This window comes from Aristolochia californica, unplaced genomic scaffold, assembly GCF_029961685.1.
Source record: "Aristolochia californica isolate CCGP_79_NKW_82.1479 unplaced genomic scaffold, dmAriCali1.0.hap1 SCAF_2, whole genome shotgun sequence".
NCBI classification, from domain to species: domain Eukaryota; kingdom Viridiplantae; phylum Streptophyta; class Magnoliopsida; order Piperales; family Aristolochiaceae; genus Aristolochia; species Aristolochia californica.
In genome coordinates, this window is record NW_027181881.1 from 393,483 (window position 1) to 415,019 (window position 21,537).

Below are 21,537 nucleotides of genomic sequence, written 5' to 3' on the forward strand. Positions count from 1 at the left end.
GAAAAATGGATATGGTTCGAGTTATTTTATTTGATCTTTACAGGAATTTCAGATGGAAAGAGAGTTCAGTTGTTTGTTTGTTAGAAATCGGGATCTCTACTTGCCTGCGATGGGTCACTCCCTGGTCTCCGAACTACAGAAAGATGAATCTTGAAACAAAGTGAGCCAATAGTAAAATTTCATTAAATCTCGCCATGAGTTTCATTCACCATGGGGATTCCCTATAAATTGCTAAATCGTGAAATTGCGAGCACATTAAGCGACGGGGATTGACCTTTTACTTCTTTCAGCTACCTACCATCTGATCTTTCTTCTCTGAATCGGGTTTCTCCTCTGATTTCCTTCCAATCAAAGACCACCCTGAAACAAATTTAATATACACATCCCGACTGGGTTGCCAGCTCAGGTCAGGATCTCACATCTCAAATTCTGGGCTTGGACTTGTCCAGGATCGACCACATCACCCGAACATCCTCATACGCGCAAGCCATCACTTCACCCTGCAAATCCATGCTGGGGGGAGGATCATGACCTGAAATGGATAGTGGATACCATCCAGTTGTTTCAGAATGAGGAGAAACAGAAATACGAAGCGAGAAAGAGTAGAAAACGAAGGGAAAACCCTGTGATTTGATAAGCTGAATCGAATGATTACCTTGTCTGTCCTTCTTCTCCTTTGGGTTGTTGAAGAAAGTACATGCTTTTGCTTTTCTAAATGGGGAAGTGATCGTACGAACCCAGGAAGCCATTTTCCGATTTTTCGCTCGACAATCGGTCTCGGTGACCCAGAAATGATCTCTCGGAGGCTTTTATAGGGAAGATGGAAGAAGTCGGAGAGACGGGGGTGTACGTTCAAGGGGAGGCAAGATCCGATAGATGAGGCCTCAAGGATATAGATTTCTTTATTCGTAGAGAGTTGCTTCGTGGGCACATGGCGAGACAGAGAAATGAAGCCACCCCCTCTCACCCCCTCGCACTCAAAGGTAACTATTCTTCTGATACGCCATTGAAAAACGGGGCGAACTAACGACCAAACCGACGCAACAAATAGAAAGGAAAATCCCACAGCAGAGAAAAACGAAAGATTACTCAAACCAACAATTTTTTTTCCAACAATTTCTTCGATGATTGAAGAAGATAGTTTATTACATCGAACGATGGAGTGCAAACGCCCGGAGTTTTTTTTTTTTTTGTCCTGCTCCGGATGAGAATCAAGATTGGTCGGCCCCAGAGCTTCGGCATCGATGCAAGAGTGTTCCGAGTATTCGGTCACCTTGAGTAGAAATTGCCCACGGGGACCACCGCGAACATGAATTCTGAATCTCTGATTTTTTTCTCCACCCCACCATTTCTCCCATCCGATGCACTGCAGCAAAGCAGTACTTTAAAAAAAAAAAAAAAAAAAATCTGCCACAAACTACAGTTTGCTCCGGACGCAATAGAAGATGATGTTCCTACTCTGAACATAAGAAATATAAATAAAACTCTCCTTCTGCTTTACTGGGATTATTCTCTGAATCTCTGAAACCTTCAACGTTACTATAAAAACGCCATTTCAATAATTGGATGAAACATGGTCTATCATTACAAAGAGGACCATTTTTATACATCATTCCCAAACTCCCAAGCCACTCCCAACTATAATTAACAGAGATAAGATGGATGCTCGGGAAGAAATACACAAAAAAGAGTTCAACCATTAATGTGAAAGCTTTGATTTCTCGATTCTGTTGTTGTGTCTTATCGATTTCTCAAACACGTTTTGTGCTTATGGAACTGGGCATTCATCTGGGGCACGGGGAGAAGAAATCAGAAATGAAAAATTACCGGAGTTTTTCTGCAGCTCGCTGATCCATATGTCTGGCCATGTTGACTGAATGGGTGAGCGAAGGGCAGCAGTGACGAGATGGATGGAGATTTGATTGGTTGGGAAGTGAGAAAGAGAGCGTGACGAAGAAGAGAGTATGGATGGTCTGGTCGTCGAACATGACCGAGGCTGACAGACAGCCTTTTCTTCTTGCTTCCACACATGGCCGACATGGTTTTTTTTTGTTTTTTGGTATCTTTAACTTGTAGAAGAGTACTCCAAGGTACGAATCATAAACCGCCCGGGCCCACTCTTGTGACCCTGATTCTTCCCATAATTGCTCTCCATCACTGCATGAAGTGAGCCTGCACGTGGTCTATGGGATTTACTTCTTCCCAGGCCCATTATTCAACAGTAGTGTAAATTGGGCTTCATTAATGGGGCCTATTAGGTTGGATTGGATGGAGGGCAAGTAAGGAGAATAGATTGATAGATATTTTAATAATTAGATTAATAAATAGATAGAGAGAGTTTAAAAGAAAAATAAAAATCTTGACCACTTTTTCGGGGCAAAAAAGAAATACAACAACAACAACAGGATATGAAATATCTGACGAATTACTGTTTGCAGATGTTCAAAGAGTGAGCTCAGCCCCTCAAATTGATAAGACTAACCTTTCTTCTCCCTCCCTTTACAACCATCACTTTTTGCTCCTCCTTTCATTTCATTTCACTTCCTGCCTGAGAATCCAATGTTGGGAGCACTAACTCGTCCATCAATGGCTCTCTCCAGTGGCCTCAGGCCTAGGAAGCATTCACTCCCACTTGCACCACTAAAATATTAGCAGAGGAAGGTACATCACCGCTTCTGGGAAATGCAAAACCGATCTGAACAAAGAGCTTTGCTGGTGCTGAATGAAAATTTGCAGCAAAGGAAGAGAGATCAACGCCTCTGGAGCCTATCCAAGAAAAAAGAGTTGGGTAGAAAAAAAATATCCAGTCAAATGTTCCCTGTATTGGTCCATCTGCAACGAAAGCATCAAATATACGTTAAACTATAAAGTTGATGGGGTTCTCCCTCGAGGAGTTTGAAGCTTTGTTTGAGATCAATTTGAATATTTCTGCAATGGAATTCAAAACGGAATCAAACCAATGGCCGTCTTCTCCATTGGCCTGTAGCACAGAGAGCTACGCCACTGCTTCTGGGAAATGCTAACTGAAAATGTTCAGGAGAGCAAGACCCCGATATTCCTTCAACCTATCTGAAGAGGAAGACCATTGACTGGATTCTCCCAGGAGGAGTTTGAAGCTTTGTTTAAGGTCATTTGGAAGATTTGTTCAGTGGAATTCAAACCACGATCTTTCTGACTAGGACACATATATGATCATTTAAGGGTCTCCAAAGAATATCATGTAATATGATTAAAGAGATATTTTGATTCGGTATTCGTCTTGTAACCTCAATACGTGCAGGTAATTAGTCGTTAAAATGTTCTAATTAACAAATATAGGTCTACAAAATTGACAGCTTGCTCATGAAGCCATGCTGAGATTTGATAACGAGGATTAAGCTTAATGGATCACAACAAAGCTCCATCCAAGTTGCACAATGTTTTACACGGGGATACTTACCTAAGGTACCCTAGATGCCACTCATAGGGCAAAAATGGGAGAAACCTAAGTTGACAAGAAAGATGCAAATAAGAGGATTGAAGTCCATCACTCATTTGAAGGAGCACATGGAAAGGAGATGAAAGGGGAACCTTTCGCGGACCCTTTAGGGCCTGTTTGGAACCCATGGAAGAGAAAATTATTTTTTATTATTTGACAACAGAGGATCATTGAGATAAAAGAAAATAACTCTCTTAGTTAATAAATTTCTCTTACAAAATGATGGAATTTGGGGAGATAAATAGAAGCTCGAAAGAAAATCTTAATCATCAAATTTTTAAAATATTTCTAATTTTCTTTCCTTTCTCATCTTCCACTTGTATCCAAACAAGATAAACTATATTTCTCTTCTATTTTCTCTCTTATTTTCTATGGGCATACAAACAAGAGAAAAAAAATATCTTTTCGTTTCTCACTCTTTCTTTTCTCTCCACTTTCTGTGTTCCAAACATAGCTTTAATATTCAGATGGCTCTCCACCTTCCATGAAACTACAAGCTAGCACAAGGACTAAAGCTCAATTAATTTGAGTGCCTATTATGAAAGTGGAAACAACAAGAAGGATATTAATGGATGAATCAAATCAAGGTAGACAACATTAGATTCAAGAGAGAAATTGTTTAAAAAAGTTAATTTGGGTCTCTTCTCTCAATCATTGAAAGTTGGAACATCTTCCCATTAGGTTCCCTTTTAAATCTCCCTTTATTTAGGTTTACAAAGCTCCATTTTCTTCCTTGTCTCATCTTTTTTCATCCTGTGAATGGTTATGGATGAATAGAGGAAGCATCTGGGTTCCAAGCTTAATTCCCTTGTCCTGACTTTCATACCTCATAACCACAGTATTATTCTTTCAAAAACATTCTCACAAGCAAATTACCCACAGGCGGCATTCCACTTTCTTCCATGTTAGTCTCTTGATCTTGAATCTCTGCCACCGGTTTCTAAGCAGCCCGTTGAATAAACAAGTTTCGTATAGAAAACTTGTTGTTAATGAAGATCATAACCTTCGATTTCGCGACGATTTGCAGTATTATTCTTTTACTTAAAAGGTCTTATTCGTCTCCTCTTATAACTGATTCATCATGATCATAATAACGCTTTAATATTTTGAAGATTTAATAACGTTTGGTCTCACAAAGATTTCCTTTTTTCTTTACTTCTTCACGTAAATGGGTTTTATTTACTTCCTCTGGAATTCAGAAAGATCATACACCTCGATTTCTTGAAAAAAAAATTGCATCACTTTTTTCAGAAAAATGGACTTCTTTCACCTTCTCTTAGTGATTAAAAACGATTAACAGATCGCCGCTGCCATGGTTATTCGTAATCCTCGTTGATTCTGTAAGTTAGTACTCGGGTTAGATGTGCAATAGTGGGAATTTTAATTTGAAAGAGAAGCATTTGTGGAGAATCAAACATGTCAATATCTAAAATTTTCTATACTTGGCATGCTAAAACTGATCAAATCCATTACTACTTTTTTTTTTCTTTTGCTAAACAATGTGTGCTTACGGACCCACTGAATTCTTTCTTCGCAGCCGCTCTCTCTACAGTGATTCAGAAGATATTTTCGAAACCAAAACCCGGGTGTCTTGATTGGATTCTGAAGCATTCTTAGTTCTCACAAAGCTTCGATCCCATTAATCCACTCTAAAAGCCACAGCCATGAGCAGAAAAGCTGAGAAAGACGACTCAAGGAGAGAGAAAGAAGATGGGCTAATTCTTACAATCATAAACAGATGATCTATATTATTCTTTTCAAGATAACAATTCACAAGCTAATAAACAGTGCCAAGTTAATCACAGTCAAAGAAGCCCAGGCCAACAAATCTCGGAGAAGTGATGAAGAGATGCGGGTGGTGCAGGCGCACGGCCGACAGCCGCCATTAACACTAGACCTTGACTGTTTGTCGCTCAGCATCCATTACTCGGTTCTCGTAGAACCTGGCGATGAAGGCCGTGGCCTTCCTGTCGATGTCCGGCTCGGCGACGTAGCGCCCTCGGTCCTCGTCGCTGGGGCGCGGCTTTCTCACGTAGCTCGTCTCTGCTTCCTCTCTGTCTCGTGACCTCTTGGGCAGCTGGAACTTGAAGATGTTCATTATCGAGAACACGGACTTCTCGCCCTGCCTCTCCCTTCCGCGCCTGCTCTTCCCAGCCATTCTTTCTTTCACCCAGAAATTGAACAACCCACAAGTGTGATCTCTTCCACCCAGAAATAGCAGGAGTACAGGAGAGAGAACTACGCTAATGAGCTCTCTGCGTTTTCTGGTGACAATAGCACCGCTCTGCGATCTCCTTATATACTGAAAGCTAGGCAGGAGCCCACCGAAGAGTCACTATTGGAAGCAAGAAGAACACAGACCAGATTCTTTACGGTGACTGAGGTGACATCTCAGAACAGTGGTGCCTGATAAAGCTCGTTAAGCTTCACAATAAACCCATAAATTTTAGCCTCTCTTTTGGTATTGACCCAGAACAGTCTTTGTTTACCAGAATCCATACCAGAACCGTCTTTCGCTTTTTCTGTCTTTCCTAACTCTTTCCCTTCCATACTCGAATACCTTGGCTTCTGCATTTAAATATTACGTACCCCTTCTGTCCGAAACAAGTCGAGAATGATTCCTGTGATGAATATCTAATGGCCGTAGAGCCGTATCTTAGATTATTGTGTTTTCCTTTTGGTTATAGTATTGTTACCGCTGGGGCTTTTGGTGGAGGAGAGACGAAGCTTCTCCCACTTCGGTGACTGTAACACAGTAGACTGATATTTGTATAATTCTTACAGTGAGAACGCGTAGTCTCTGAATCAAGCGAAAGTGGGTTGGATGGCCCTGTGATCTCTGACCGAAAGATCAAACAATTTGAAGTGATGGAGATATTAATAAAGCTGTACATTGAAATGTACCATTTCAGTACACTCCGTCCCTTTTCTTTTCCCCCAAGCAAAAAAAAAAAAAAAAAAAAAAAAAAAAATTGATGGCAACCGACCTTTTGAGATCATTTGAATTGGGTATACCGGTTTCACCCCCTTCAGCTTGGACCCACTCTCTAATTCGAAGTTATAAACTCTCCCGTATGAGGGAAACCTAGAAACATCGATGATCTTGTTGGTTTTTTTATTTATTTTATAATATTACTGAAAAAGAAAATAGGTTTGACCCAAAGCAGGCTGCCCTTCTGGTTCAAGAACCTGCTCTGTTTGGGCAACATAATTAAATAACACGTATAGAGAAAGCAACAATCCAGAAAAGACAGCAGGGTTAGGCATAAATGCCATCTAGTACCAGAGTTGTTTCATGCTTTAAGCTAGCTTCTAAACAATTTCTTAATGAGATATTTCTTCACTTTTTCTCCTAATTATCTCCTCTCCAGTCATAAAATAATGGTTTCATGCTTCTCTCTGGAGGCAGCAACTAAGCTGGATTCCTTAGATTAATTTAAAAAACCCAAAAAAACAGAACTGACACGTGCCCTTTTTCCTAAATCTTCTTGTCTGGTCACCAGAGCTTCATTATGATTTGATCAGAGCTTCGCTTTTCGAAAGAAAAAGCAGAACTGGTTTCTGGAATCACTGTGGGATGGAAACCAGAGGGATGCTCTTTTGAACGAGCGGATGAGCTCACGTACAGCTTTGGACTAGGGTTTCGGAAAGATCTTCCTTTTCTTCCTGCATTGCATGCAAGCTGTCTCACTTTTGCGGATCTTCTCCTTCACCCAGAAACCAAATAAGAAATTAAAACCCCGTCGTTCAAATCATGGAAGAGATTGCCTTCGCAACTTTTAGAGCACTGATGAAAAGGTTTCTTACTGTAATCACGTGATGGGTACAGAGGGAAAGGATTCTTATATGTTTCCAAAAGGCGTACGCCATTGTTGGGTCTATGTGAGTGGAGTCCAGACGGTCTATACTGTTCAGTCCTAGGCTTTTAACAGTGACGACCCACGCGTCGGGCTCTGGCCGCTCCGATGCTGCTGAGATTCAAGGGAGAAACCAGTCGAGGTTGAAGGTAGATACATTATAAGCTCTTCTTAAGCTATCAATGTAATTCCCGCAATTTTTATGATCAAAATAATATCAGAATCATATAAAACAATTTCGCAAGTAGTCAAAATGTACATTAATGCATACATATACGTTCTCCATACATGGCAAAGAGACCATGGACCGTTGAAATTGCTAGTGGGATTTTGATGGTGGATCAATTCTAAATATCTGGATGGTTGTGACGGATGATGATCTGAAAGATAAAGACTGACCGTGTTTACCTTCTCTAGTTTTGACCTACTGTTTGTGGGTTCTTCATTGAAGAGAACTTGGCCTTGACTAACTTTTTGCCATTAGGCTTAATCATGTCTAAGTGATTGATAGAAACAGGGTAGGGTGCCATCACATAATGTTGAACATCTGATAAATTATATCTCTAAGCTTATAAATTGGGTAGTATGGAATTTGAGTAACTCGATAATACAAAACTTGCTTACATTTAGATGCCAGGAGCTCTTCCAGACCACCACTAGTAGTAAACTCCTTACAAAACAGCCCCCAGACTGATGGAAAGCTGATGCCAGAAACATCTCTTACAGTATTCACCACATCTGACACTAATCTTTCTTGGGTTGCTTAGTACCAGAGATTTTGAAAAGGCCACGATCTAGCAGAGGCTGCAACTCATTTCTCACCATCTTTCTAACCCAGAATTGGAAGATTCCAGGAAAGCAGAAACAACTTTACAGCTGCATCAAACGCCAAAAAGCAGAAAATATACTAGTTATTTATTTTCTTCCTTACCAAACTTCATGAATTACCAAGAAAAAAAACTAGAAATATTCAAGCCTCTACCTGTGACCTTCAGCCCAAACTTCACTCTTGCCTTCTAAAGCCAACCTCCATAGTTTAGAAGCAAAGGTCGGATTGTCCAAGATCATTTTTCTAATAGTCCTACTTGAATAGAAGTTTTCAAACAGATGCTCTTCCTCCAACTCCGACGACTTTGGTAGGGCTGCAAGAGCAGCTATTGCTCCATGCAGTGCATCCAATTTGTCCACTAATGATTGAGAAATTACACCATTGGATCCACCAGTAACCACCTTCATACATACAGTATGCATTGAAAATGTTACTCCATGGAATTCAACTCAAAAGATCATATATTTTAAAAGAAGAAACAAACAATAAAAATACCCCATAAATTACTTCTCTGCCAAAATTTGATCGAAGCAACTCCCCAACATTCTCAATACAGGTTGCAATACGAGTCTACAAGTAAATTACATATGTCAGTATCATGATAGTTGAAATAGAATACCATGAGAAACACATAAGCCCAACTGATAACTAGCTGGCATTCTCCAAGTGATTAAATAACTGAATGTATATTTCAAGCATCTTGTTCCAGTTGTCATAGTACAAGAACTGCATCGATAAGATTTCCCCTCCCTCACCATGAAATAAAGAAGGAAAATCTGAATGCTGAAAAGTGTTGCGATTACAAGCAATTCATTCCAAAAAAGGTTTAATAAAAGTGATAGAAGTGGATAATGACATTCAATGGCCTAGATACTGTTTGCACAACAATAAATTGAAGAATAGTTTGTGTGATGCTGTACATCATCATATTATTTCCTCAATCATATATATTCTTGAACTATGCAGATCCAAGGACTTCAGTTAAATTCAAGACTAATTGTTATAGTACAAAAACTTCTGCGATGAGGTTCCCCCTACCATGAAAGAAAAGGAGGAAAACCTAAATGTTAAGAAGATTTTTAATGAGGAGCACATTATTTCAAAAAAAAAATTAATATATCTAGGTGGATTTATGCAGATTATTTAAGTTTGAGCATTTTTTAAGCAAATTGTTCATGTATGTACATAATATCTTTCCTCTTCAAATATTCGATAACCCTTAAAAGGTCAATTCTATTGACACCAAATAACCAATTTCAGATCCAAGCTGGTACAAACTACTTAAAGAGGCGACAAACATCAGCAAGCCCACTATTAATCAATAGTTCAAATCTTCGTATAGAAGGGTCCTTCTTGCTTCCTCCAGATTTGGTTCCCTCCTCACTGGCATCTACTGCGTCATAATGACTTGATTTATCAATTACTGTGGATTCTGTTTGCTTTCTTGTCTCATTTTCTACAACAGCATCTGACTCTTCATCCTTAAAAATAGAAAATACAGCGAATTATAACCTAAGAAATTGCTATATTAAAGGCTATAATATAAAGAAACATACAGTAATAGTGCAAGCAGAATACCTTGTTGCAAAGACAAGGGACTCTGACATCAAGAGAAGCAAGGTCATGAGGACTGAAATAACGTGGAGAATTGGGATGAAGTAGCTGTAGAATAACACGCCTTCCATTCTGATTGCTCCAAACATTGCACTAGTTTTGTAAGATTGAATGGGCATACAAGCATATAACATGTTGGTTTCCTGAAAAATTAGATATTTCCAACATCCTTTCATTTCAGTAATCAAACTTTCTGAAGATACAAATAGAGAGTAACCATTCACATTTTAATGAATTTTAACATAGTTAAAACCAAATGACTCAGAATATTCTTTGGAGCATCAATCCATTTGACTTAATTAAAAGATTCGGACATCAAAGTAGGCTTCTTTTTCAAACGGACTTCAACTCAGTCATTAATTAGCAGAGAATCAGAACCAGTTTCTCATTTAGAAACAAGGGTGATTATATTGTACCTTATCCATCAGAAGCTCCTTCAGGATCTTTTGTAACTCGCTAATAATAACCTGATATTCAAAAAATTAATGGAACATTCTAAAGAAACTATAATCAGGAGAATGAACTACAGAAATACAAAGTAAGCTTTGTCTGCAAGCACTAACCTTAGTTATAAGCTTTGTATCATCTACTACAGAAAGAACACTAACAAGGACCTGGACAGTAAACATGTGATACCAGAGGTTAGGCACATAAGAAAAAAAATTATAAAGTTCTATGAGATCATAAATGACAAAATATTTAGTTTAAACTTCAGAGTATTTCAATAAATAAGAAAGAAAAGGATCCAGAAAGAAACTCTAACCAAGCTGCCATATTGATCATGAGCTATCTTGCCAACATGCCCCTTCATTCCTTTGATAATTTTCTTTCTTTCCTGGAAAAAAATAACTTCCTAGTTGGAGACTTAATAAAACACAACCATGGAAACTAAATTGATACAACTAAATTTCTGACGCTGAGTGCACACCTTTGCACCTCATTGTTTGATGCAAAGGATCCCAAGCTTTGATCCTTCTCTGGTATGAATCATTCGAACAAGAAGTGGACCTGACAACTGTTGGAGGACATCTGTGGCAGAGGACTTCCAAAAGATACAATTCAGGTTAAAGGAGTAATATTTTCAAAAAAGGTCAAAGGAGTAATACAGAATGAAAGACAGGGTTATTAACACTTAAATAACACAAAAGGCTGTGGAAATAGAAAGTTCATGTTACCTTATCAGCAATTGTGAGGAACTCCATTAAAGCACAATGAAGTATAGAATGGTCCACAATACCCTTCTCTAAAATGGGCTGAATTACAGAGGTCAAATGCTGTGAGACTGAAGCTTTCTGCAACCCAAGTTTGGAGATGACATCAACCAGCCCGTCAAAATGTAGAAAAAACAATCAAACTGTTTCCATCCAAAAGTAAAAACAAACTCGCAAACATAAAGAATATAGTTTAAACATCCAGAAATATCATTTTCTTAGTTCAGCAATTCAAATCCCAACTAAGGAAGTTTAAAGTAATACTTGCTCTCTTTCATGGTAGTCAAGTCCTGAAACAGTTGAAGCTCAGTAGAATATAATTCCAACAGAAGCCCTTGCTTTTGAGACCCATTTCCTAACTGGAAAGCATGCTCAACAACTGCAAAGTGGAGTCCAGGATAAAAAAGGTCCCAATCTAAAGGATTTTTGAAGTAACCTAACAAGAACTATTTTATGAACCACTCTCATGGTCAGATATACTCAACTTGATATTGAACAAACAACATAAATACGTACCAACTGAACCAACCATATGTTGAAGAAGAGGTAAAGAAAAAGCAAAAGTGCATGATTCATTGAAAGGAATGCCATGATGCTTGGAAAGAAAAAAGTACGTGATTCCTACTCTGTAAATAATGCAAGCACCTGCTCAAGAGTGTAGTGCGGCTTCCTTCTCTTCTTCCTGGCCTCAGCCAATTCCTGCACCACACCAAAAAAAAAACAATCAGAGAGACAGCTGTTCGATTCCTCCCGTAGAACAAAGCAAACAGTTTGAACATCCACATATGGAAAAACTGTTTCCACTCCGTTCCTCACGGAAACGGAACACCCTCGCACGAACCATTTTTTCAAAGAGAAAAAAGAACAAATACACAAACGAACAAGGGAAATGCTGGAGAGGGCCACAAAATGCTGACCTTGGCTCGCACGCGGCGTTCCTTCTTCGACTTAGGTTCAACCTTGCCCTCAGCAGCTGGAGACTTCTTGAAAGGGGTCTTACGCGGGTTTAATTTGGAAGGTTTTGTAGGCTTCTCCGAATGCGCTTTCGGAACCTTAGAGGCCTCAGAGTGAAGGTTTTTTTGTTTCTTGGAAATTGGTCTTCCGCTACCTTCATTCGACGGAAGCGTCTTCCTCTTCTTGTTTCTGCTCTGCTGGTCCTTGGCCGCCATGAGAGAAGAACCGAAGGTCTAGTCGATAAGTCCCCAGTTCCGATACAGTACCTCTGCTATGAGCACCGATGCCTGGAACTGGAAGGTTACGCAGGGGGAGAGGAAGGGTTTATGATTTATATGTAAATATTTTATATTGGAAAGATAATTTTTATATGATTATGAATTAAATTATTAATGATAAATTATTATGAACTTTATAAGTAATTTAATTAAATAAAACCATATGTTTTATTTTATGTAATAGTCATCAATTGGTTAATGGAATATTTAGAGATGAGAGTTTTATAATTGGGTAATTAGATACATTAATAATTAATTTATCTTTAAGTATGTTATTACTAGTAAGCTAAAGATCAAAAGTTCTTGCCCATGATTCAGCTCCTGAGTTCACCTGTTAAAACGTTACATCCAGTCGATATATAAAAATAATTTAATACAAGACAGTGATGAGAATTCGTCCATGATTAAAGCTTAGTTGGTGGACATAAAAATATTAATTAACAGGTTTATGGTAAAGGAGTTATAATTAGGAAAGCGATCGCAATCCTTCTATTTCATTGGCTTCAGGTTTGTGTTTCATTAAAATTCCAACAAGAAATTCAGTCTACAAAGGCAATCTTAGTTGCCGTCTCATGCTCATCCACGTCTCAGAAACCCATCAAGGCTCACGGATCAAGACAGGTTTCAGTCTCGTCTTTGTCGGGCGTGAACCTGTCTTCGTCGTCTACGGGACTTTCGACCGATGTGATTTGGGCCGGCATGGCGCGAAAAAACGAGGAATGGCAACCATTCACCACTGAATCCTAATCATACAGCAAGAACAAAATCGATTAGAAAAAGGAGCGTTACCGGAGGATAAATTCTTCCACGATTCTCGCTTCCTCACAATAAAGGGTAAAAACAAAACGCGACGAAGAAGAAGACGCGACGAGGCGGAGTAAACACAACTACCCTCGTCCCCACGAAATTACGCCTTCGAGTTTCAAACAATTTAAACCAGCCAACAGTTAGGACTTTGGACTATTACAGGGAGAAAATCGGAAGTTTGTAATTAAGGAATCTCAGGTACATCGCTGTGGAACATGAATCGATGAATTGAATATATCGGCTTTCGGTAGTTGCAGCCTGTGGGGATGACGAAGATGAGACCGCAAAAAGAGCCGGTATGGGCTCAGATAGCTTGATACAGTGCCGTGGGTGCCCTTCTGTCTCTACAGTGCACAGATTTTTCTTTTCTGTGAATTTATTGGTAAAGGTCAAACTCAGAAGACTTTACTGTCACGAATGTCTTTTCTCTGTCAAGAGCGAGGGAGGCAAATAGAAAAAGAGGCGATTCATTCTTCTCCCGTCATCTATTCAAATTCAAAACCGATTTTAAGCATTCTGAGGACTTAAACGCACAGTGGGAAAAAGATGATGAACGACGGAAACCCGCCGGAATCAACGTCGTCAAAGACAGCGGAGCTGGACGCTCCGCTCCACGCACTAGGCTTCGAGATCGGCGACCTCTCGCCGCACAGAGTCGTCGGCCGTCTGAAGGTCACCGAGAAATGCTGCCAGGTAATTAAATTCATCCAATCAAAGTCACTTTAGTTAATCGGCGACGGTACCTGACCGATCAACAGCCGTTCAAGGTGTTACACGGCGGGGTATCCGCCCTCATAGCGGAGTCACTGGCGAGCATGGGAGCCCACATGGCTTCTGGGTTCAAGCGAGTCGCCGGCGTTCAACTAAGCATCAATCATCTGAAGAGTGCCCAGCTCGGAGACGAAGTCCTCGCGGAAGCTCAACCTGTCAGCGTTGGCAAGACCATTCACGTAAGTTAATAACCTTTCTCTGTAAATTACATCTCAGAGAGGAAGCATAGGCCTAGATCGAGATTCAAGTTCATGTTTATCTTGTTCGTCACCTACCTCCGCTCGCCTCTGTGGTGGTCATGGTTGGTGGGTGACGAATTGACGACGACAACCATATAGTTAATCTCCATCTTATTTTAACCTTCCCCTCTCTACCTTTTTAGTTTCTAAAATCTTACTCTTAAAATATTAATTAAATATAATACAAAAATCATAAATTTATGTAAATAAAAAAGACTGTATTTTATTTAAAAAAATTACTTTTATAGATTTAATTTTATAAGATAGTTTTATTTTACTAAACTAAAATATATTTTAATATTTTTAAATTAATAAATAATTAAAATAAATTAAGATTATTTATTTAATTGCATATATATAAATAAAATGATTAAATTTTTTATTTTACCATATCTAAATTCTTACTCTTAAAATAGTCATTAAATATAATATTTTTAAAAAATTATATAAAATAAAAGGGTATTTTATATAAAATTGTAGCTATGGTCAAGTTTTCCATCAGAACTGATGAACTCTAAATAATTATTTGGGAGCAGGTATGGGAAGTTAAGCTCTGGCGAGTGAATAGTTCATCTGGAACGTCTGACGGTAAAGTGTTATTATCCTCGTCGAGGGTGACCCTTCTTGCAAACCTGCCGGTGCCGGAGAATTTGAGAGAAGCTGGAGAGTCTTTGAAGAAATATGCCAAGCTATGACTCTCTGACCATAATTCTGCCCTTGTGATTAAAAAAGATGTATACGACTAATACATGAATCTGTCAAGACTTTTGGTTGTAGTTTCTATGAATCATTGCACCACCTGAGCTCAAGACTCAACAGAGGCGACCACCTCCATGACCAAATTACTCTTATGTCCAGTTTCTCATAAAGATATTGAAGCGGAAGCCATTACCTAATTGTGCAGAAAGTAGTTCAAACCAGAGGTGGGTGCATACCATATAAAACATCTTAGATTTTCAAATGGACAAAACGATATAGAGTGTTACTGGTGAAAAAACTCTAGAACCAACCTCCCGTTGACGTCCAAGAGGGAAAAAGACGAACAGAATCTCTCTGTTAATGAAATTTATCTGATTTCTTCTTTCTGAAATTCGGGAACTACTATTCTTCTCTCAACTCTCCATCTATAAAGGATTACATCTAAAAATCAAGAAACAAACTATGACGGATTGCCGATATAGCAACCGAGTTTTACGGGAAATCAATTAAACAACTTAACAACGCCTAAAGATTTTAGCAACTGAATAAATCTTATCTCCATGACTTAAGGAGTATCTTCCACCTATGATCTGTACTCTCTATTTGCATCAATTACAGGGGACATTATAGCTGAGACTTGGATTTTTAGCTATCCTATAGGTCTCAGGAAACTGAGATGCCGACCCCTGGTTCAGACTACCAACACTGACCTAAAACCTCACCTCCAACAACCCAAGTGCTAGAGAAGCCCTGGTTGCTTAAAATTCTGAATCCATTTGCCTAAAGTGACACACCCAGATATAAATTGAAGGTATTCTTCCCCAATAGGGGAAACGAGATACAAATTCAATTGGAATATGCTCAATGGCCATAACAAAAAAAACTGCTTCAGCTAAGTGTCAACCAAAATCACTAATTCCTCAATATGTCTCTTTGCTCACCGCTCCAGGCATAAAGTTCCTACGGGAAGAAGTAAATATTAAACATGGGTTACCTCCATTTAAAGGAGCAGAAACTGACAGTCAACGCAGAGACTGTTGCTCTTGATCACCTCAGTGCTGGCTTAAACCTCAAATTTTGCACTTAGTTTCACAGAAGACCCAAATGTTGGCATACGCATCTGGCTATCTCAAGTACCAAGCTGCTGATTGCATCTTATCTTGATATGAAATAATATGGCAGAGCTCAGAAGAAGAAGAGAGGAAAAACATCTGGTTGGCTCCAGGAACTAAAAGATCTCCTGGAACTTAATTTAACAGCTGCCGCACATTGCTTCCTCTGTTCCTACCCAGAATTAGCCTAACTAAGGCTGACTTCCCACCTTCCCCTGTGCTCATTTGTTTTTTTTTTTTTTTGGGGAGGGGGGGGGGGGGGCGTCAAAATAAACCTCCAACTTGAGAGTTATTCAGTTAAATTGACCAAATTCTGACAAGAGCCATGCCATCAATGTATCCTTCCAACAGCTGATACCTATGAATGCTTTGTTCTACACCAAAAATGAACCTATCAATGGGGAGGAGGCAAGCTGAAAATCTATATGGTCAATGGGATAAATGCGTTCTTATTGAGTTGCCATTCCCACAGGCCATCTTTTGGCCCTTCACTGCCCTGTGACCTTTAACCTTTACATTCAAGATAGAACAAGAACAGTACTAAAATAACCTATGTACAGCTTATGACAAGGCTCCTTGTTTTAGACCTTTTGGTACAGACATGCATTTTGTTAAGGAATAGTCCCACATGGATTAGTGAGTACAAAAATCTTTGTACTCACTAATCCATGTGGGACTATTCCTTAACAGGTGCAAACCCACATATGAGAACCTGGCTCTACACGTGAGGGGGAGAGTTAAGGAATAGTCCCACATGGATTAACAAACTCAAGATCTTTGTACTCACTAATCCATGTGGGACTATTCCTTAACACATTTTAAACAGATAATATGCCATGAATACATCATAATGGAAATTTGGAACTTGCCATTGGAACACCTTAGCAAAGAGAATAGACAGAAAATACTCGCATCAATAGAAGTTAATACACAGTAGAAATGAAAACAAGCTCATTCTACTGTGTGATTCTATAGCTTCGGGTTAAAAACCTCCATATGGTTTCATTCATTAAGCAGAGTTGATTGTTACCAACACAAATATTTTGTAGCATTTGTAGCTGATGAATATACTATGTACACTGAAGAGATTAGAAAGCTAATGAAGACCATTTTCATGTGAACTTCTCAAGCTCTACCCCAACAAAGATAAATCAACAACAAACTCTGCAATCCATCCACTCAAGCTTTCCCAGGTTGGGAGAAAGCCATAAGCACTTTGTTAGAAATAATACATCCATTGATTTGAATTTTTCTATATCCTACATTCAACATCAAAGATATCTGCTACATCTAGAAGTCCAGCCATTTCTTGTAATAAGCACAATTTTTTGGTGAAATAATACCATCTGGCTTACATTCATAAATGACTGGACAAACATCACAAGGAATTGATGACAAAACCCGAACCACCTCCTTCTCTTCCAAAGCTTGATAACATTTCCTCCCCAAAGGAATTGAAGAAAAATCTCCCATCCCATTACTTGTCAACTATTTGACCCATCCATCCATCCATCCAAAAGTGAAACCTGAATAACCTCAGTAATTTGGCTAATAGTACATTCAACCTTAAAGACACCAGACTTGCGGATAGAATCTGATACCATCTCAATGGTAGCAATCCTAAGTCTCTTAATATGATTCAAACACTAGGTTTTGACAATATCAATAAAATTCGTATCAAGTTGTCCATCTGTGTACCAGGGCCACCTGCAATTTCGGTCGAGGGTTCAAATTCCACAGCCATATAGTATTTCCGTGTCTTGCCCTGAATACTCGTGACATGTTTTATGAGGTTTTTTGCTTCAAGGGATGCTATGGACTTCTTAACCATGTTTTCTTGCATTCTAGTTTCTCATTTCAAATCAGCTAGCCAGATTCCTTGGTTTCCTTTGCTATGAATTAAATTATAAAGTTTTTAATCAATATCTGAGAGCATCGGAGAAGATTTTGCATTTGGCTGGTACATTTGTAGGTGTTCTACTCATAGCTACAACTATATGCAGACAGAGATCACCAACAATAAATCAGACAAGTTAACAAAGGAAAACACATCTCATCTAAAACTACAGTAATCATTGCAACCACCATTCACAGCAGAGAAAATTGCATGGATGGGTATTGTGCACGTTTACACATCTACGAACACACATAAAGAGCCTCTCAAGCACAGCATAATAAGTACGCATACAGGAATTACAGTTACCATTTTGAAAATGAAAATTGTATATAATGAGTATAGTCCAAAAATATGAAGAAAAAAAAAACCAAGCAGACCCAACCACAAATTTAATGTCCCATAATCTCATAAATCACATCTCCAACACTCCAAAACATAATACTAACAGTGCACCAATGACAAGATAAAAATAAACAAGTGAGCGAGCGAGCGAGAGAGAGTTAATTCAGTTTTAACAACATCTTACCTGTTTGATAGTTAATTCAGTTTTAACAACATTGATATGTTTTAAATTAAATTATCCCATCCATTTTCTAGTTCTAAATTCAGCTAATAATTAGCACCCCAAGTTTCCTAAGATGAGTTCATTGACTCTTATGAGTCTTATATAATTACAACTACAGCATCTTCTGATCAACAATGGACACTTTATAATTTCTAGACAACTCGATCGTTGAGTTCTCACATTGGCTGCTATAAATCATTGATAAGCTTTTCTCCAAGCTTTCAAGCACGCCTATCATTGACAAGTAAATCAGAAATATGTAAATCTGGAGAGACTTCAAATATGAGAGACATTTAGCATCAACATATTTAAACTGTATAGAGGAACATTCGCTTCTAGTTTTTTGCTGCTTAGCAGATAATATGAATAAAGTGGCAACAAAAAGGATTGCAATTTAAAAAAAAATAATTAGCTCTGATCTCTAAAATCCTCTTAATGGTGGATTCTGCTTCCCACATGCTGGCCAAGGGTGGGTGTCATGGTTTTCCAACATGTCTCTCCCATGTCAAAATCTGAGACATATTGGGTGTAACATTACATGATATTATTAGCTGCTATCTTCGATTGTTTCAGCAAAAAATGAGAAATCAAATTCTGGAATGGAGAAAATACAGTTTGAATCATTCTTTTTGTTAGATAAATAAGAAAATGAAAAGATCATATCACAGCTGATATGAACAGTTTGAGTAAAATGACTAACAGGATTAGCTTGTAGTATTTCCACAATTCGCACCAATTTACCCTCTTTGTGCTGGGTAATCTCTTGCAATGAATCAACCGCAATATACCACCAAAGCAAGGTTAAACCACCCAAAACCAACAGCATGTCGATTAGTTCATGGAATCTAAGCTTCAGCTCGTGATAAAAAGCCTACAAAGCAGGGGTTTGTCAATGCTACAGAAAAAAAAATGTTCTAGTTTGAATCATACACGAACCCTCAAGTCTGTCCATGCAGCTTGGATAAGTTGGAGCAAAAAAAAGGAGAAAAGAACAAAAAAAAAGACAATACCTTAACTTACTCTGGGAAAATAAAAGTTTCATGTGGGAAGAAAGAATCACAGGATCCATATATAGAGGAATGATATGCCATCATAAAGCAATAGTCTTCATTCTCAGAACGTACTAAAGGAACACAGAAACAATATCTGTCTAAAAGATCTTCAGACCTCAAATCTTAATGAATTTCTTTGTGTGTTAGGCGGGATTTTTCATGAGTAGCTCTATTATATTTCTCAATTATAACACCAAATGACTTTCAAAGTTCACCAATGGTCAGATATTCTACTTACAGACATGAATCATGAAATGGGACTCAACAGAGGATGTAAATTAGAACAATCTAAGTGTAGATTTGCATTCAGAACAATCTGAAGTTTAAAGTTTCACAAACATTAAAAAATCCTCATGACTGTTTACAGCCATCATCTTAGAGACGGATCAGTTAATGATTGGGTTCCTCCCTCCTCCATTCGACTTTCTCTTTGTCTTCCTATCCTCTGTCATCCCATTCTTTTTTCCAGATATCCTTTGCCTTGGAATCCACAATAGAAGAAAAGAAAACACTCCAGTATGTAATTTGGAGAATGGATCAGAAAACATCAGGGAACAAACTCTTACCTGAGACTGCTCAGTTGCTGAGTCAAGTCATTGATCTCCAGGCTCGAAAGTTTGAGAGAAGAGAGGGTGCCGGGCACCTCTTCCGCTACCACCTTGGAGAGTTTTTGCATTGCAACAGCGAGCTTTCTTAACGCCTGTCAAGATTATCTAGTCAACAACCAAATTCCAAAAATATCTTGCATTAGAAAAGAAAAAGATGGATTCCAATTGAATAAATGAAAGGATTTACAAGCATAGTTGGAAGAGAAATTACAGCCAGTGACAAAAATGCTCCAAAAACCTGCAAAAAACAATTCATGTCACCAACTCATAGGAATTCTGAGACCATTAATTCAAACGACATTCGGCTATCTGCCCAAGTACTTGAAAAGAAAAAGAGTAAATCCTGAATTACAGAAGTAATCACGAACGACACGAGAAGAAGCCCTAGCTCAGGACTGGGACGAAAGCCCATGTTTTTCGCCATTTGAGTCATCGGGTGAGCTACAGAAGTAGATTGTTCGAGAACTACAGATTGAGAAGAAGAGGCCGAAGAGGCGAAAAAGGGTCCTGGTTTTTTGCTTCCTCTTGACGAAGCAAGGGCGACGGTGGTTTTCAGGCCGGGCGTCGGAATCCGACGGAGGTTGGTCGGATTTAGAACAAGGTGACGGTGAGGAAGAAGGAAGGACTGAGCCATCTTTACTCGTTGGACGGACTTCCGAGTTGCACGAGTCAAAATTTAAGTAACAAAAGTAAAATTTTCGAATGGCTCATAAGGGCCGTAGATCTACATCGATCCGATCTTTATCCATTTTTCGGTGGGCCCTATTTAATTCAGAAGTGTCGAGGTATGGTTACAGGGTGTCAGAAAGCTTACTTGCGAGAAATCCCAAACCATCAGGGCAGATCAGCGTCAGAGTTTTCATCGTCCCTGCTAGTCTACAGAGGTGAGGCCTATCTGGCTCGAATAGCAACGATTTTGATTGATTTCTAGTTTATTATTTCTGTCTATTTGTGAATCCCTCAACTGAAAGCTCGCGCGTTAGCGCTTCTTCTAGCTCTAGTTTCGTTTCCTTTCCTTTTGATATCATCTTTTAGTTTCTCTGTTTGGGTTGAATTTGTCGAAAGAATCTTCTTGTCAGACGATGATATGGTCTTTCAGGCACTAAAACCGCTAGCATAGTTTGAAAATTTGGTCTTTTAAATGTTTTCGGGCGGTTGTGGCCTTATATTTGAATATTTGATTTCTCGTTTCCTTCCAAACGTATTTGACGTCGATATGGAGCAGTCTGGGTTATTCCCTCGAAAATGACCGTGTTTCAGTGACTTCTATGGCGCATCAAAAACTGTTTTTTAGTTAATAGATAGTATGGTGCATTCAATTTTGATAATAACATGTATGTTGGACTTTTGATAATTTTATTGCTTGATTGAAGATGCTTGTCGTAGTGAGGACAGGAGAAATCACTTGTTTTGGTGAAGTAGTTGTCTTACTACGTTCAAATTGAATATCAATGATCAGAGCTTGAGGACCTATTGTTAATTAAAGAAAAGCAATAAAAAGATGTTTCAGGGCCATTTGAAATTGTGAAATCAAATAGATATTTCGTACTTTAGTTAGAGGATTGC

At 38.7% G+C, this 21,537-nt stretch overlaps 3 protein-coding genes and 2 pseudogenes across 6 annotated transcripts; 1 reads left to right on the plus strand and 4 right to left on the minus strand.

The window, feature by feature from the left end:
* Window positions 1-220: 220 nt before the first annotated feature.
* LOC137954803 (uncharacterized) lies at window positions 221-965 on the minus strand. The gene is made up of 2 exons (XM_068801701.1): window positions 656-965; window positions 221-532 (listed from the first exon to the last, which is right to left on the minus strand). The coding sequence occupies exons 1-2, from the start codon at window positions 747-749 to the stop codon at window positions 423-425; spliced, it is 204 nt and encodes a 67-aa protein (XP_068657802.1). The 5' UTR covers window positions 750-965; the 3' UTR covers window positions 221-422.
* A 6,949-nt stretch (window positions 966-7,914) lies between these two features.
* On the minus strand, window positions 7,915-12,180 carry LOC137956503 (pumilio homolog 24-like; annotated as a pseudogene).
* Window positions 12,181-13,400: 1,220 nt separating this feature from the next.
* Window positions 13,401-14,934, plus strand: LOC137956797 (1,4-dihydroxy-2-naphthoyl-CoA thioesterase 1). The gene is made up of 3 exons (XM_068804423.1): window positions 13,401-13,721; window positions 13,787-13,978; window positions 14,575-14,934. The coding sequence occupies exons 1-3, from the start codon at window positions 13,575-13,577 to the stop codon at window positions 14,731-14,733; spliced, it is 498 nt and encodes a 165-aa protein (XP_068660524.1). The 5' UTR covers window positions 13,401-13,574; the 3' UTR covers window positions 14,734-14,934.
* A 2,205-nt stretch (window positions 14,935-17,139) lies between these two features.
* Window positions 17,140-17,680, minus strand: LOC137956273 (uncharacterized; annotated as a pseudogene).
* A 1,016-nt stretch (window positions 17,681-18,696) lies between these two features.
* Window positions 18,697-20,625, minus strand: LOC137957039 (uncharacterized). 4 transcript variants are annotated; one of them, XR_011113304.1, is made up of 5 exons: window positions 20,324-20,625; window positions 20,159-20,209; window positions 19,930-20,063; window positions 19,012-19,182; window positions 18,811-18,823 (listed from the first exon to the last, which is right to left on the minus strand). XR_011113304.1 is itself a non-coding variant. In XM_068804740.1 (4 exons), exons 1-4 carry the CDS (start codon window positions 20,603-20,605, stop codon window positions 19,164-19,166), a joined length of 486 nt encoding a protein of 161 aa, XP_068660841.1. In that variant the 5' UTR covers window positions 20,606-20,625; the 3' UTR covers window positions 18,697-19,163. The 4 variants fall into 4 exon arrangements, 3 of the variants coding, with proteins under 3 accessions (XP_068660841.1, XP_068660840.1, XP_068660839.1); XM_068804740.1 differs by having other exon boundaries at window positions 18,697-19,182; XM_068804739.1 differs by lacking the exons at window positions 18,811-18,823; window positions 19,012-19,182 and adding an exon at window positions 19,209-19,843 and having other exon boundaries at window positions 20,183-20,209.
* Window positions 20,626-21,537: the final 912 nt, after the last annotated feature.

Coding starts and splice junctions, on each gene's coding strand:
- LOC137954803 (XM_068801701.1), bottom strand. CDS start 749: ATGGCTTCCTGGGTTCGTACGATCACTTCCCCATTTAGAAAAGCAAAA. Junction 533..655: donor GGAGAAGAAGGACAGACAAG/GTAATCATTCGA, acceptor TATCCATTTCAG/GTCATGATCCTCCCCCCAGC.
- LOC137956797 (XM_068804423.1), top strand. CDS start 13,575: ATGATGAACGACGGAAACCCGCCGGAATCAACGTCGTCAAAGACAGCG. Junction 13,722..13,786: donor TCACCGAGAAATGCTGCCAG/GTAATTAAATTC, acceptor ACCGATCAACAG/CCGTTCAAGGTGTTACACGG. Junction 13,979..14,574: donor GCGTTGGCAAGACCATTCAC/GTAAGTTAATAA, acceptor ATTTGGGAGCAG/GTATGGGAAGTTAAGCTCTG.
- LOC137957039 (XM_068804738.1), bottom strand. CDS start 20,605: ATGGCTCAGTCCTTCCTTCTTCCTCACCGTCACCTTGTTCTAAATCCG. Junction 20,210..20,323: donor TGTCGTTCGTGATTACTTCT/GTAATTCAGGAT, acceptor TGTTTTTTGCAG/GTTTTTGGAGCATTTTTGTC. Junction 20,064..20,158: donor TTTCTCTTCCAACTATGCTT/GTAAATCCTTTC, acceptor TAATCTTGACAG/GCGTTAAGAAAGCTCGCTGT.